The 14474-nt window shown below is 49.3% G+C and overlaps 1 protein-coding gene across 1 annotated transcript in view; it reads right to left on the minus strand.

Moving 5' to 3' along the window:
* POLR2B (RNA polymerase II subunit B) overlaps positions 1-14474 on the minus strand; it is an 87023-nt gene that overhangs the window by 56425 nt on the left and 16124 nt on the right. The window contains exons 5-6 of the mRNA XM_077273855.1: positions 13664-13883; positions 10952-11110 (exon numbers count right to left, since the gene is read on the minus strand). Of these exons, the coding sequence (XP_077129970.1) occupies positions 10952-11110; positions 13664-13883 (379 nt within the window). The remainder of the gene's footprint in view (positions 1-10951; positions 11111-13663; positions 13884-14474) is intronic.

Raw genomic sequence — 14474 nt, forward strand, 5'->3', positions numbered from 1 at the left:
TCCCCAGCCACGTAGTATATTGCCCAGTGACGTAGTATATTGCACAGCGATGTAGTATACAGCACAGAGCCACGTAGTATATTGCCCAGCCACGTACTATATTGCCCAGCCACGTAGTATATTGCCTAGCCACATAGTATATTGCCTAGCTACGTAGTAGGTTGCCCAGCCACGTATGTCACAGGTTAAAAAATAAAAAATAAACATACTCACCTTCCGATCCAAGGGCCCCTTGTAGTTCTAACATACTCACCATCAGGGCCGGACTGGCCATAGGGCACTTCTGGCAAATGCCAGAAGGGCTGGTGCCAGTGGTGGGCCGCTCAATCCGCCGCCCCCGCCGTCGCATTCAACTATACCGGCGTATAGACGCCGGTACAGTTGAATGCAATGATGGAGGAGAGAGCGTCTACAGACGCTCCTCTCCCATCATTCCCCGCTCTGCCTCTGACACTGCGGGTGCGCGATGATGTCATATCATCGCGCACCTGCTGTGTCCCGGGCAGACTGCAGCTGCTGAGACAGAAGCAGGAACCAGGAAGCAACGCTGGGCACGAGGAGAGGTGAGGAGAGTTTTTTTTTTTCTGGACTGTGGGGCCATTCTCGGAGGAGGGGAGGGGAGGAAGAGAAGAGATGTGGGCTGTATATAGTTCTCTGTGGGCTGTGCTCTGTGCTGTATACTGCTGTGGGCTGTATATAGTTCTCTGTGGGCTGTGCTCTGTGCTGTATACTACTGTGGGCTGTATATAGTTCTCTGGGCTGTGCTCTGTGCTGTATACTACTGTGGGCTGTATATAGTGCTCTGTGCTGTATACTACTGTGGGCTGTATATAGTACTCTGTGGGCTGTGCTCTGCTGTATACTACTGTGGGCTGTATATAGTACTCTGTGGGCTGTGCTCTGTGCTGTATACTGCTGTGGGCTGTATATAGTTCTCTGTGGGCTGTGCTCTGTGCTGTATACTACTGTGGGCTGTATATAGTTCTCTGTGGGCTGTGCTCTGTGCTGTATACTGCTGTGGGCTGTATATAGCTCTCTGTGGGCTGTGCTCTGTGCTGTATACTACTGTGGGCTGTATATAGCTCTCTGTGGGCTGTGCTCTGTGCTGTATACTACTGTGTGCTCTGTGCTATATATAGTACTCTGTGGGCTGTGCTCTGTGCTGTATACTACTGTGTGCTATATATAGTTCTCTGGGCTGTGCTCTGTGCTGTATACTACTGTGGGCTGTATATAGTACTCTGTGGGCTGTGCTCTGTGCTGTATACTACTGTGTGCTATATATAGTTCTCTGGGCTGTGCTCTGTGCTGTATACTACTGTGGGCTGTATATAGTACTCTGTGGGCTGTGCTCTGTGCTGTATACTACTGTGGGCTGTATATAGTACTCTGTGGGCTGTGCTCTGTGCTGTATACTGCTGTGGGCTGTATATAGTTCTCTGTGGGCTGTGCTCTGTGCTGTATACTACTGTGGGCTGTATATAGTTCTCTGTGGGCTGTGCTCTGTGCTGTATACTGCTGTGGGCTGTATATAGCTCTCCGTGGGCTGTGCTCTGTGCTGTATACTACTGTGGGCTGTATATAGCTCTCTGTGGGCTGTGCTCTGTGCTGTATACTACTGTGTGCTCTGTGCTATATATAGTACTCTGTGGGCTGTGCTCTGTGCTGTATACTACTGTGTGCTATATATAGTTCTCTGGGCTGTGCTCTGTGCTGTATACTACTGTGGGCTGTATATAGTACTCTGTGGGCTGTGCTCTGTGCTGTATACTACTGTGTGCTATATATAGTTCTCTGGGCTGTGCTCTGTGCTGTATACTACTGTGGGCTGTATATAGTACTCTGTGGGCTGTGCTCTGTGCTGTATACTACTGTGGGCTGTATATAGTACTCTGTGGGCTGTGCTCTGTGCTGTATACTACTGTGGGCTGTATATAGTTATCTGTGGGCTGTGCTCTGTGCTGTATGCTACTGTGGGCTGTATATAGTTCTCTGTGGGCTGTGCTCTGTGCTGTATATAGTTCTCTGTGGGCTGTGCTCTGTGCTGTATACTACTGTGGGCTGTATATAGTTCTCTGTGGGCTGTGCTCTGTGCTGTATACTACTGTGTGCTGTATATAGTTCTCTGTGGGCTGTGCTGTATATAGTACTCTGGGCTGTGCTGTATATAGTACTCTGTGGGCTGTGCTGTATATAGTACTCTGTGGGCTGTGCTGTATATAGTACTCTGTGGGCTGTGCTGTATATAGTACTCTGTGGGCTGTGCTGTATATAGTACTCTGTGGGCTGTGCTGTATATAGTACTCTGTGGGCTGTGCTGTATATAGTACTCTGTGGGCTGTGCTGTATATAGTACTCTGTGGGCTGTGCTGTATATAGTACTCTGTGGGCTGTGCTGTATATAGTACTCTGTGGGCTGTGCTGTATATAGTTCTCTGTGGGCTGTGCTGTATATAGTACTCTGTGGGCTGTGCTGTATATAGTACTCTCTGGGCTGTGCTGTATATAGTACTCTCTGGGCTGTGCTGTATATAGTTCTCTGTGGGCTGTGCTGTATATAGTTCTCTGTGGGCTGTGCTGTATATAGTTCTCTGTGGGCTGTGCTGTATATAGTTCTCTGTGGGCTGTGCTGTATATAGTACTCTCTGGGCTGTGCTGTATATAGTACTCTCTGGGCTGTGCTGTATATAGTACTCTCTGGGCTGTGCTGTATATAGTACTCTGTGGGCTGTGCTGTATATAGTACTCTGTGGGCTGTGCTGTATATAGTACTCTGTGGGCTGTGCTGTATATAGTTCTCTGTGGGCTGTGCTGTATATAGTACTCTGTGGGCTGTGCTGTATATAGTACTCTCTGGGCTGTGCTGTATATAGTACTCTCTGGGCTGTGCTGTATATAGTACTCTCTGGGCTGTGCTGTATATAGTACTCTCTGGGCTGTGCTTTATATAGTACTCTGGGCTGTGCTGTATATAGTACTCTGGGCTGTGCTTTATATAGTTCTCTGTGGGCTGTGCTGTATATAGTTCTCTGTGGGCTGTGCTGTATATATTACTTTGTGGGCTGTGCTGTATATATTACTTTGTGGGCTGTGCTGTATATATTACTCTGTGGGCTGTGCTGTATACTACTGTGTGGACTGTGCTGTATACTTCTACGTGGGCTGTGCTGTATACTACTGTGTGGTCTGTGCTGTATACTACTGTGTGGTCTGTGCTGAATACTGCTGTGTGGGCTGTGTTATCTACTACGCGAGCTGTGCTATAGTATGCAGGCTGTGCTGTATACTATGCGGTTTGTGCTATATAATATGCGGGCTTTGCTATATACTATGGGGAGTAAGGAGATTTTTGTGTACTCACCGTAAAATCTTTTTCTCCGAGTCATCATTGGGGGACACAGGACGAATGGGTGTTATGCTGCTGCCACCAGGAGGACACCAAGTTAAACACACACAAAAGATTAACTCCTCCCCTGCAGTATACACCCACAGGCTGGACAATCCAGAGCCAGTTCGGTAACAAAGCAGTAGGAGTAAGCCAGTTAACAAACAGAAAACATGTCATAGTCAAAACACAGACTGAAAAGAACAATTGAGCCAACTAGGCTAACAGGGCGGGTGCTGTGTCCCCCAATGATGACTCGGAGAAAAAGATTTTACGGTGAGTACACAAAAATCTCCTTTTCTCCTACGTATCATTGGGGGACACAGGACGAATGGGACGTCCCAAAGCAGTCCCTGGGTGGGCCAACAAGAAGTTATAAATGCTGTGCGTGCCTACGAGCTACAGATGAGACACTGCCGCTTGTAGGATTCGCCTACCGACGGACGCGTCTGCCGAGGCCTGAGAGTGCACATGGTAGTGCTTCGTGAATGTATGCAGGCTGGACCATGTAGCAGCCTTGCAGACCTGCGCTGCCGAAGCCTGGTGCCGGATGGCCCAGGACGCGCCGACTGACCGGGTAGAATGAGCCTTGATCCCCGGAGGTGCGGCGTGACCCTTGACACGGTAGGACTCTTGGATGGCGGAACGAATCCACTTGGCAATGGAGGCCTTGGAAGCAGGTAGTCCCTTCCGTGGCCCCTGCGGAAGAACGAACAAGGCGTCTGACCTACGGAGAGACGCAGTTCTGGAGACGTAACGTCTAAGACCCCTCACTAAGTCCAGAGTGTGGAGCGCCCTTTCCGTGCGGTGGGAAGGAGCAGGGCACAGTGAGGGAAGGACAATCTCCTCATTAAGATGGAAGGAGGAAACGACCTCCGGAAGAAAAGTCGGACATGTCCGCAGAACCACCTTGTCCTGGTGGAACACGAGGAAAGGAGGTCGGCACGACAGAGCTGCCAGCTCAGAGACACGTCTAATAGACGTGACAGCCACGAGGAAGGCAATCTTCCAAGACAAGAACAGCAAAGACACTTCATGCAAGGGCTCAAAGGGGGGCTCTTGAAGAGCACGGAGAACTAGGTTCAGGTCCCATGGTTCCAAGGGCATCTTGTAAGGCGGAGCCATATGAGAAACACCCTGGATGAAGGTCCTGACCTGCAATCTGTTTGCAATCTTTCTCTGAAAAAGAACCGAGAGAGCAGAAATTTGGCCCTTAAGAGAGCTGAGAGCAAGACCCAAGTCTACGCCTGATTGGAGGAATTCCAAAATGTGAGGGATAGAAAAACGGAGGGGGAAACGTCCCCGCTTCCTGCACCAGGCGAAGTATACCTTCCAGGCGCGGTGGTAGATGCGCATAGAAGAAGGCTTGCGTGCGCGGAGCATGGTAGATATCACCGTCTGGGGCAACCCCTTCTGCCTCAGTACCCAGGACTCAACGGCCACACCGTTAAACACAGGGCCTCTGAGTTTGGGTGGTAAATGGGCCCTTGAGACAGGAGGTCTGCGCGACTCGGCAGCCTCCAAGGTACGTCTGAGACCAGTTGAACCATCTCGGCATACCATGTCCTGCGCGGCCAGTCCGGAGCGATGAGAAGTACTGGGATCCGTTCTGCCTTGATCTTCCTGATCACCTTTGTCAGAAGAGGAATTGGGGGAAAGATGTATGGGAGTCTGAAACCCTGCCATGAGAGGACGAGAGCGTCAGCTCCGAAGGCTGAGGGGTCGTGAGACCTGGCCATGAAGACGGGAACCTGGCAATTGAGGCGAGATGCCATTAGGTCCACGTCCGGGGTCCCCCATCGAGAGCATATCTGGTGAAAGATTGCGGGATGGAGAGACCACTCTCCGGGATCGAGGCTGTGGCGACTGAGAAAGTCCGCTTCCCAGTTTTCCACGCCTGGGATAAAAACTGCTGAGAGTATGGAATGATGTGTCTCGGCCCAGCGGAGAATTAGCGTCACCTCGACCATGGCCGCCTTGCTGCGAGTGCCCCCTTGGCGGTTGATGTAGGCTACCGCAGTGGCGTTGTCGGACTGGACTCTGACCGCACGGCCGGAGAGGAACGGCTGAAAATGATGGAGAGCCAGTCTGATTGCCCGAATCTCTAGGATATTGATGGGCAGCTGGGACTCCTGCGGAGACCAGCGACCCTGAGTCGAGTGACGCTGGAACACTGCACCCCAGCCGAAGAGACTGGCGTCCGTTGTGACAACCAGCCAGTGCACCGGAAGGAAAGACTTCCCCCGAGTCAGGGAGGACCTCTTGGTCCACCACCTGAGGGACTGTCTGATTGGGCGAGAGAGAAGGAGACGGCGGTCGAGCGAGGCGGGATTCCTGTCCCATACTGCCAGAATGGCATGTTGTAAGGGACGGAGGTGAAAAACCGCAAAGGGCACTGCCTCCATTGCCGCCACCATCCTGCCGAGTACCCTCATGGAGAAGCGTAGGGAGTGAGAGCGAGGTTGAGTAAGCTTCCGGACTTCTCTCTGAAGAGTGGATACCTTTTCCGGAGGCAAAAGTACTAGACCCTGAGAGGAGTCTAAGATCATTCCCAGGTAGGATATGGTTTGGGCCGGGACTGGGGAAGATTTTTTGAAATTGATTTTCCAGCCCAGGCGCAAAAAGGTATTTATAGTGACGTCTACCGCTTCTGAACAGGACCGGAAAGAGGGGCCTTTTATGAGGATGTCGTCCAAGTAGGGCAACACCACTATGCCCCGAGCATGTAGAATGGCCACGGCAGCTGCCATGACCTTGGTGAACACCCGAGGAGCAGTGGCCAGCCCGAAAGGTAGGGCGACAAACTGAAAATGGTGCCCCTGGACCGCGAAGCGGAGGAAGCGCTGATGAGACGGTAGGATGGGAATGTGCAAGTAAGCGTCTTGAACATCTAGAGATGCAAGGAACTCGCCCTCTTCCAGAGAGGCAATTACCGAGCGGAGGGACTCCATACGGAATTGACGTACACAGACGTACTTGTTGAGGAGCTTGAGGTCCAATATTGGACGTACTGAGCCGTCCTTCTTTGGTACAATGAAAAGATTGGAATAGAAACCTTGGTACCTCTCGTTCTGAGGTACCGGGATGATGACCCCGTCTTCCCATAGCGATCTTATGGCCTGAAAATACTGACGGACCCTTGCTCTGGGAGGAGGGGACTGGAAGAAACGAGATGGGGGAAGAGAGACAAACTCTATCTTGTAACCGAAGGACACTAGGTCGCGGACCCATCGGTCGGGAACTACCGAGAGCCACGCGTCCCGAAAGAAGAGTAGGCGGCCGCCAACTCTGTCGGTGTCCTTTGGCGTCTGCCAAGAGTCATTGAGGTGGAGACCTGTTGGGTCTGGGCCCCCTGGACCCCTGTTGTCTGGGTCTGCCTCTCCAAGAGGGAGAAGGTTTGTAAGATGGCTGGGAGGTTCTGTCCTTGCGCTGACCTCTCCCGGCGCCGGGTGGTGCGGAGGGAGAATTGGACCAATTGGAGCCGAAACGGAAATATCGGCCTCGGCCCTGTTGGTTGCGAAAGGGACGAAAGGTCCGTTGCTGGGGAAGGAATTTGCTCTTTCCCCCTGTGGAGTCTGCGATAATTTTATCTAGTTTGTCCCCAAAAAGGCGTTCGCCCTGGTATGGAAGGGACGTGAGAGATTTTTTGGATCCTGAGTCCGCTTTCCAGTCCCTGAGCCAAAGGGATCTGCGGATCGTGACAGCATTGGCCGCTGCCTGTGAGGCACAATTGGCCGCGTCTAAGGATGCGGAAACTACAAAGTCCCCCGCTCTGGCAATCTGAGTGGCCAGGTGTGAAACCTCGGGGGGTAAGTCGGCGTGTAGAGCTGTAGAAGCTAAAGACTCGGCCCAATGGGTCATGGTTTTTGCAACCCATGTGGCGGCAAAAGAAGGGAAGAGAGAAGCCGAGGAAGCTTCAAAAGCCGAGCGAGCCATCTGGTCAATTTGTCTGTCAGTGGGATGCTTGATGGACGCGCCCTCGGAGGAGGATAGAACCGCCTTGGTGGCTAGCCGCGACACTGGCGGGTCCACGGAGGGTGACTGAGACCACTCCTTAGCAAGGTCCTGAGCAAACGGATACTTCAATTGCATAGCCTTCTGACCTGAGAAGCGTTTATCCGGACGGACCCTGTGGAGATCGACAATGTCCTTAAATTGAGGATGCGTAGGAAAAAATCTATGAGCCTTTGTGGTTCGCCCGAATGACACGGGATGAACCGCCTTGGACGGGGTTTCCTCCTCTAACTGTAGCGTCTGACTTACCGAGTCTATGAGAGAATCTAGGGTCTCTTGGTCGTGACGATACTCTGGGGAACAGGACGCGCTGGATGCGTCGTCCAGAAAGGATTCCCTGCTATGAGCTGGGGATGAGTGACGAGAGACTTCGCTCTCTGAGCCGGAGGGCTGATCACGGACCGGAGATATTACCCTGGACTTCTTTCTAGATGAGAGAGGGCTTCTGGAAACGGTACGACCTCTAGGCCGAGAGGGGTTTTTAGGCCGCGTTACATCATCCGTGGAAGCGCCCTGGGTAAGGGACGGGTCACGGAGGGACTGTATCGTCCTTTCCAAGGATGCCACAGATCGGGCGAGGGAGGACGCCCATGCGGGGGTACTAGGCTCACTACATTCCGGGTCAGAGGCCGGAGTATCCTGTGCCGCAGACATTTCGCAGGCGGAGCACAGCGGGGTAGTGTGACCTCGGGGCAGAGATACCTTGCAGGAGGTGCACACAGCAAAAATAACAGAGTGGGTCTTTCCAGTCCGTTTTTGCCTAGACTGTGACATCTTTGCCATAAAGTGAGCGTACTGGCAGGGGAAGAGACAATCCTACTGAGTGCGTCTCACCAAGTTCCGCGGTGCTTGGCAGAGAGATCCTGAAGTCCTGTGCGCTGTGGTGCTGCAGAGCCGCCAGCGCACTTCCTGGTCCAAGATGGCCGCCGAGATGTGAGAAGGGCGCTTCTCGGGAACGAGAAGCGCCCAGAGAGGGAGAGAGAGAGGGAGGGGGGCGTGTCATGGGCGGGCGGTGGATTCCCTGCTATGCGCGTCGGAACGCTGCCATTGCCACAGAATGTCCGTGGTGGAATCCGGACCAGGGACGGTAAACAGTGCCACCGCCCTAACAGAGCGCCGAATTGCCCGTGCCCCGCGGCTGCAGCGCCGCATTAGAAAGTGGATCCCTGAACGGGCGGTCCCCTGTCAGCTGGTCGGCCCCCGCACTTACCTTGTGCGATGGGGCCGATGCTCCATCCACCTTCACCTTAGTAGGGAGAGGGTGGAGAGCTTCTGCCGCTGTGCAACATCCGCTATGTTCAGTGGTGATGCAGTGGGCGGCTGCACGGACGCCATGGCATTCTGTCCGGCTGTGCCCTGGCTCCAGGAAACTTAGGTGGATGATTAGTCCCCGTGGTCGCCTGACAGGGAGGGAGGGAGATCGGAACGCTAGGGAACCGTCGCCACACTGGAAAGTGAGCCAGGGCTGGCATCCATCGTCGCGGGAAAGGATACAGGAGGAACGCTCCATGTACTTGCCCGTTGTTGGTGCGGGAGAGATCAGAGCTGAAAATTTGCCTGTCGCTCCCTTCCGTTAAAAAACAAAAATTGGTGGGGTCCTGAGGACCCAAGTGCCTCCTGAGACACTAAGTAAGAACTGGCTCTGGACTGTCCAGCCTGTGGGTGTATACTGCAGGGGAGGAGTTAATCTTTTGTGTGTGTTTAACTTAGTGTCCTCCTGGTGGCAGCAGCATAACACCCATTCGTCCTGTGTCCCCCAATGATACGTAGGAGAAATATTATATTCTATGGGGGAGGCCATGTTATGTACTATGTGGCTGTGTTATATACTATTGTGGGGGTATATTATATTCTATGGGGGAGGCTGCGTTATATACTATGGGGGGCTGCATTATATTCTATGGGGGGCTACATTATATATTATGGGGAGGTGGGCTGTATTATATTCTATGGGGGTTACATGCTCTGGGGTGGCTGCATTATACTCTGGGGTGGCTGCATTATACTCTGGGGTGGCTGCATTATACTATATGTGGGCTGCATTATACTGTATCGAGGACTATGGGGAATACGTTATACTATATGAAGAACTATGGGGTGCATTATACTATGGGAAGTGAATTGTACTACATGGATGACTGTGGCGGTGCATTATACTATATGGAGCACTATGAGGATTGTATTATGCTATATGGAGGACTATGAGGATTGTATTATGCTATATGGAGGACTATGAGGAGTGTATTATACTATGTGGAGGACTGAGCAGTGTATTTTAATATATGGAGGACTATAGGGAGTGTATTATACTATATGGAGGACTATGGAGCACATTATAATATATGGAGGACTATGGGGTGTATTTTACTAAACAAGTAAAATGCTGCATATTCGGATTGTTTTTGCTGGAACAAAAAGCCTTGTTGTCAGCAGCACATTGCCAGTGTAAACTGTAGATGTGCTGCTGAAAACATGATACTGTATGGTGATCTGTTAGTGATCTATTAGTGATCGTTCTGTCTCATCATTATTCCTCAGCTGGTGGAAAGAGGCCGGGAAACAAGCGTTGAACAACTTCAGTATTGTCGATCAAACTCGTTTAGCGGCCTGAACTCAGCGCACGTAAATACAACAGAAAGGCTTCTGTGTGATGTGCAATATGTTAGCATTTGGGGACCCATTTTAAACTTTGCCTAGGGCCCCACTTTGCCTAAAACCGGCCCTGCCTACAAGTGTACAAAGATATTATACAGTCACCATGTGACAAGTGGGCCTGTGTAACTTCAAATGCCAGGGCTGAATTTTAGTCCCAGTCCGGCCCTGCTCACCATACTTGTAGTTCTGTCGCCTGTGCGCGGTACAGGAGGCAGCTTCCAGTCCCAGGGTGTGATGACGTCGGTCACATGACCGTGACGTCATGACAGGTCCTGCTCGCACAGGCGCACAGGGCCTGTGATGACATCGCGGTCACATGACCGTGACGTCATTTCAGGTCCTTCTGCCATATACGATAATTGGTACCGGAACCTGCCGCTTGCACAGAGCGGTTACCGGAGGGTGGCGAGGAGCGGAAAAGGCGGCGGAAGGTGAGTATATAATGATTTTTTTCTTTTTATTATTATTTTTAACATTAGATCCTTTTTACTATTGACGCTGTATAGGCAGCGTCAATAGTAAAAACTTGGTCACACAGGGTTAATAGCAGCGGTAACGGAGTGAGTTACCCGCGGCACAACGCGGTCCGTTACCGCTGGCATTAACCCTGTGTGAGCCGTGACTGCGGGGAGTATGGAGCGGCCGGCCGGCACTGACTGCAGGGGAGTAGTGCCCGTGCAGTTGGACTGTGCCCGTCGCTGATTGGTCGCGGCAGCCATGACAGGCAGCTGGCAAGACCAATCAGCTAATGAATAACCGTTACAGAAGTTGCGGACAGACAGACGGAAGTGACCCTTAGACAATTATATAGTAGATGAGAAACAAATACAATGTATTTGCAATAAACCTATAATATTAGGTCTGAAAATTACAAAGAGGAATAAAACTCTTCCATACCTGGCCTCCTCTTGCCAGCATGCTGACCCATATCGAACTGGTTGGCCTTGATGAGTTTTCCAGGCAAGACCTACATTCTGCAGTGTATGCATACTTTGAATCTTTCTTCGCAAACACATATACTGTGTTTGTTGCCATTTTTTCTTGGGCAATTAAGACCTAGAAAGAAAGAATGAGGCGAGTTAGTAGAATGAAAAAAGGGCTCCACTGTTCCAACAGCAAAACTGCCAAGTGACCAGGATCTGAACGTATAATGGTTGACAAATTCAGACTTGATCCTCAGAAACTTCAGCATTCAGCCCAACATATCAGCCGTTCAAAGAGTTTTGCCTTTTTTATATTTAGTTTTGATGGACACAATTTTGTTGTCAAAATTGAGTCTCCATCCTGACCCTTGATGTACATATATTTACCAAAGCGAAACCTTTGTGTAACATAGTGCACATGTACGCTGCTCCTGCCAAATGCAGCCGGCAACCGTTGAGTGTTGCAGCTCGCTACCTCTGCAAAGACTCCCAGGTACCCCGCAAAAGATCGATCGGATGATTCCAGTGTCACTAAGGCTACTTTCACATTAGCGTCGTTTGGCCTCCGTTGCAATGCGTCGTTTTGGAGAAAAAGCGCATCTTGCAAAAGTGCTTGCAGGATGCATTTTTTCTCCATTGACTTGCATTAGCGACGCATTGCGACGGATTGCCACACGTCACATCCGTCGTGCGACGGATGCGTCGTGTTTTGGCGGACCGTCGGCACAAAAAAACGCTACATGCAACTTTTTTGTGCGTTGTGTCTGCTATTTCCGACCGCGCATGCGATGCCGGAACTCCGCCCCCTCCTCCCCGGACATTACAATGGGGCAGCGGATGCGTTGAAAAACTGCATCCGCTGCCCCCGTTGTGCGGCGCTTTCAACGCTAGCGTCGTTGCGTCGGCACGTCGCATTGCGACGTGCAGTGCACGACGCTAGTGTGAAAGTAGCCTAAGGCTGCCGTCACACTAGCAGTATTTGGTCAGTATTTTACGTCAGTATGTGTAAGCCAAAACCAGGAGTGGAACAAAGAGAGGAAAAGTATAATAGAAACATATGCACCACTTCTGCATTTATCACCCACTCCTGGTTTTGGCTTACAAATACTGATGTAAAATACTGACCAAATACTGCTAGTGTGACGGCAGCCTCAGAGATAGGACTGTTTATTCTGTACAGACTATCAGAGCTCTATATAGTGACATACTGTCTTAAATTCTCAAGTGTGTAGTAGCAATGCTATCAAAGGAGACTTTTTTTTTTACTGGAGTTTTTCTTCATGTTTTTGATGCTGCAGTTTGTCTTTTTTGGCATGTCATGTTTTAAATAAAGCTACTCTGTTTTTGATAATTCCTTGTATTTGATTCTGACAACACTTTATTGATACAGTCATGAGCAGACAAACTACATGCGTCTTTGGTATGGCACCACAGTGAAAACACACTAAAAACACATTTTCATTATTTTAGCTGTGGATTTTCCATATTAAATATGGTTCTATGTATTTTGTGGAGAAAAAAATATGAAGCGTCAAAAAAGCTCACCAAAATCTCATTGTGGGAATTTAATCTAAGTGTTAAGGTTCAACCTAACATCAGCTCTCATTGGTTTTCCCCTAACTCCATGTGCAGACAGCAGGATCATCCAAATTTGAGATTTTCTTATTATTTTTCAGTGTTGAGCTGGTCCATCTAGTCCAATCCAACTTCTACATCCAGCAATTAATTTTATTGAACAGATTTTCTTTTTGGTCAGACTATCAGTAAGGTCCCACAAGTCAGCCAACACCTTACCTCCTTGGCCATACACTGCAGTACACTTTTTTAGGCCTTTTAAAAACGTGTCCACTACAAACAAAAGCTCTCAATGCGACTCAACCCACTTACACGCACGGTGACCCTAACTTTGCATCCCCTAGAAATCTAGTCCCCTCATTACATTTGAAAAACTATGTATAACATTTATACCCCTCAACAGCAGATAGCGATCAACGAGTCCCTGGTGATTTGGGAGGGCAAACTTTCGGCAGGTAGGCTGATCACTGCTGTTAGAGGCAGATGCCAGCTATATAACGTAGCCAGCATCTGCTCCTGGGCTCGCTCCACCACATATACATCCGTCATGCAGACTGAGGGGGTTAAAGATAGCTAACTGCCTTTTTAGGAATGGGGGATGCAGGGTATGGTGACCTCACAGATACCTTATAATGAAAAATCAGAAATGGGACTTTCAATTTAAACAGGACCTTTCACTGGATTTTTTTAAATTTAAACTAAGCCCACCTTCAGTTGTCACAGTCCCACTGATTATGAAACATTGTTTATGGCTTTCTATTTTTTTTTTAAATAAATGTACCTTTAACCAACTGAGAATTTAACACAGAACTTCAACCTTCTAGTCAAATGCCTAAGAACTTCTCTGAGTTTTTTTTGTTTGTTTGAAGTTAAATTTATTTTATTCCTTTGGAATGGAGGGGCATAAAAGAAGAAAAAAGGAAATATTCCAGAATCAGTGAAACAAACCTAATCAATAAGCTTGGCAGATATAAATAAAGCAACGTATAGAGGCAAGATAAGGACAATGCAGACAGTTCCAGATCTGTAGCCTGGGGTACAATACAAATACCGTCCAAGTGTACAGCAAGAATGACCACTGTGGTTGAGAGAAGACTAATAGTAAAATTACCTTTTCAGATCCATTGATAATAAAGTATCCTCCGGGATCCAGCGGGCACTCATTTAACTCACAAAGATCACGATCAGTGAGGCCATTTAAAAGACAATAAGTGGAGCGCAACATGATTGGGATCTTTCCAATAAAGGTCTTTTGATGTTGAGTTTGGATTTGGTCGTCCCCTTCTTTCACAACGGTTTTTGTAATATCCACATAGAGTGGGGCTGAATACCTTAAACACAGTAAGAAAAACCTATTATGATGTACGCAGAAACCACATGTCTATGGGCTAATTCCAAAGCAAGACCTAGATTTTGGTCATTTTAACTTGATAACGGTCTGTAAAAGATTTTGGAACTAGAGACCTTTTCAAATGCTGTACATTTTCCAAAAGACATCATTTCTTTAATTACAGACTTGCCTATATAGTCCGATCACTTGTCTTCTTGGTGCTAACAATCTAGTTTGTTCAGTAGCAGGCTTGTCCAGCATGTGCACGGTTTCTGTAGTAAATGGCTTATGCACGTGGGGTCCGTGGAGTACACAACCCTCAGAGTAGCGCTCATAACACTACTCAGACACATGGGCCATGTTATATACAGCTGTCTGCCTGCACTTTGGCTGAGAACAGATAACGAGGGCTTCTTCCAAGACTGAGCTGGCTTGTACTATGTGACTAGAAAGCGGTCTGATGGGGCAAGTACAGTAATAGCCAGCAGTCACTTTGGCACGGAAAAAGCATTCACTATCCGTTCTTAGCCACAGCACAGGCAGACAGTTACCAGTCTTTCTCCTTTATATGATTTGCCCTATGTACAGGGTT

This window comes from Ranitomeya variabilis, chromosome 1, assembly GCF_051348905.1.
Source record: "Ranitomeya variabilis isolate aRanVar5 chromosome 1, aRanVar5.hap1, whole genome shotgun sequence".
NCBI lineage: Eukaryota > Metazoa > Chordata > Amphibia > Anura > Dendrobatidae > Ranitomeya > Ranitomeya variabilis.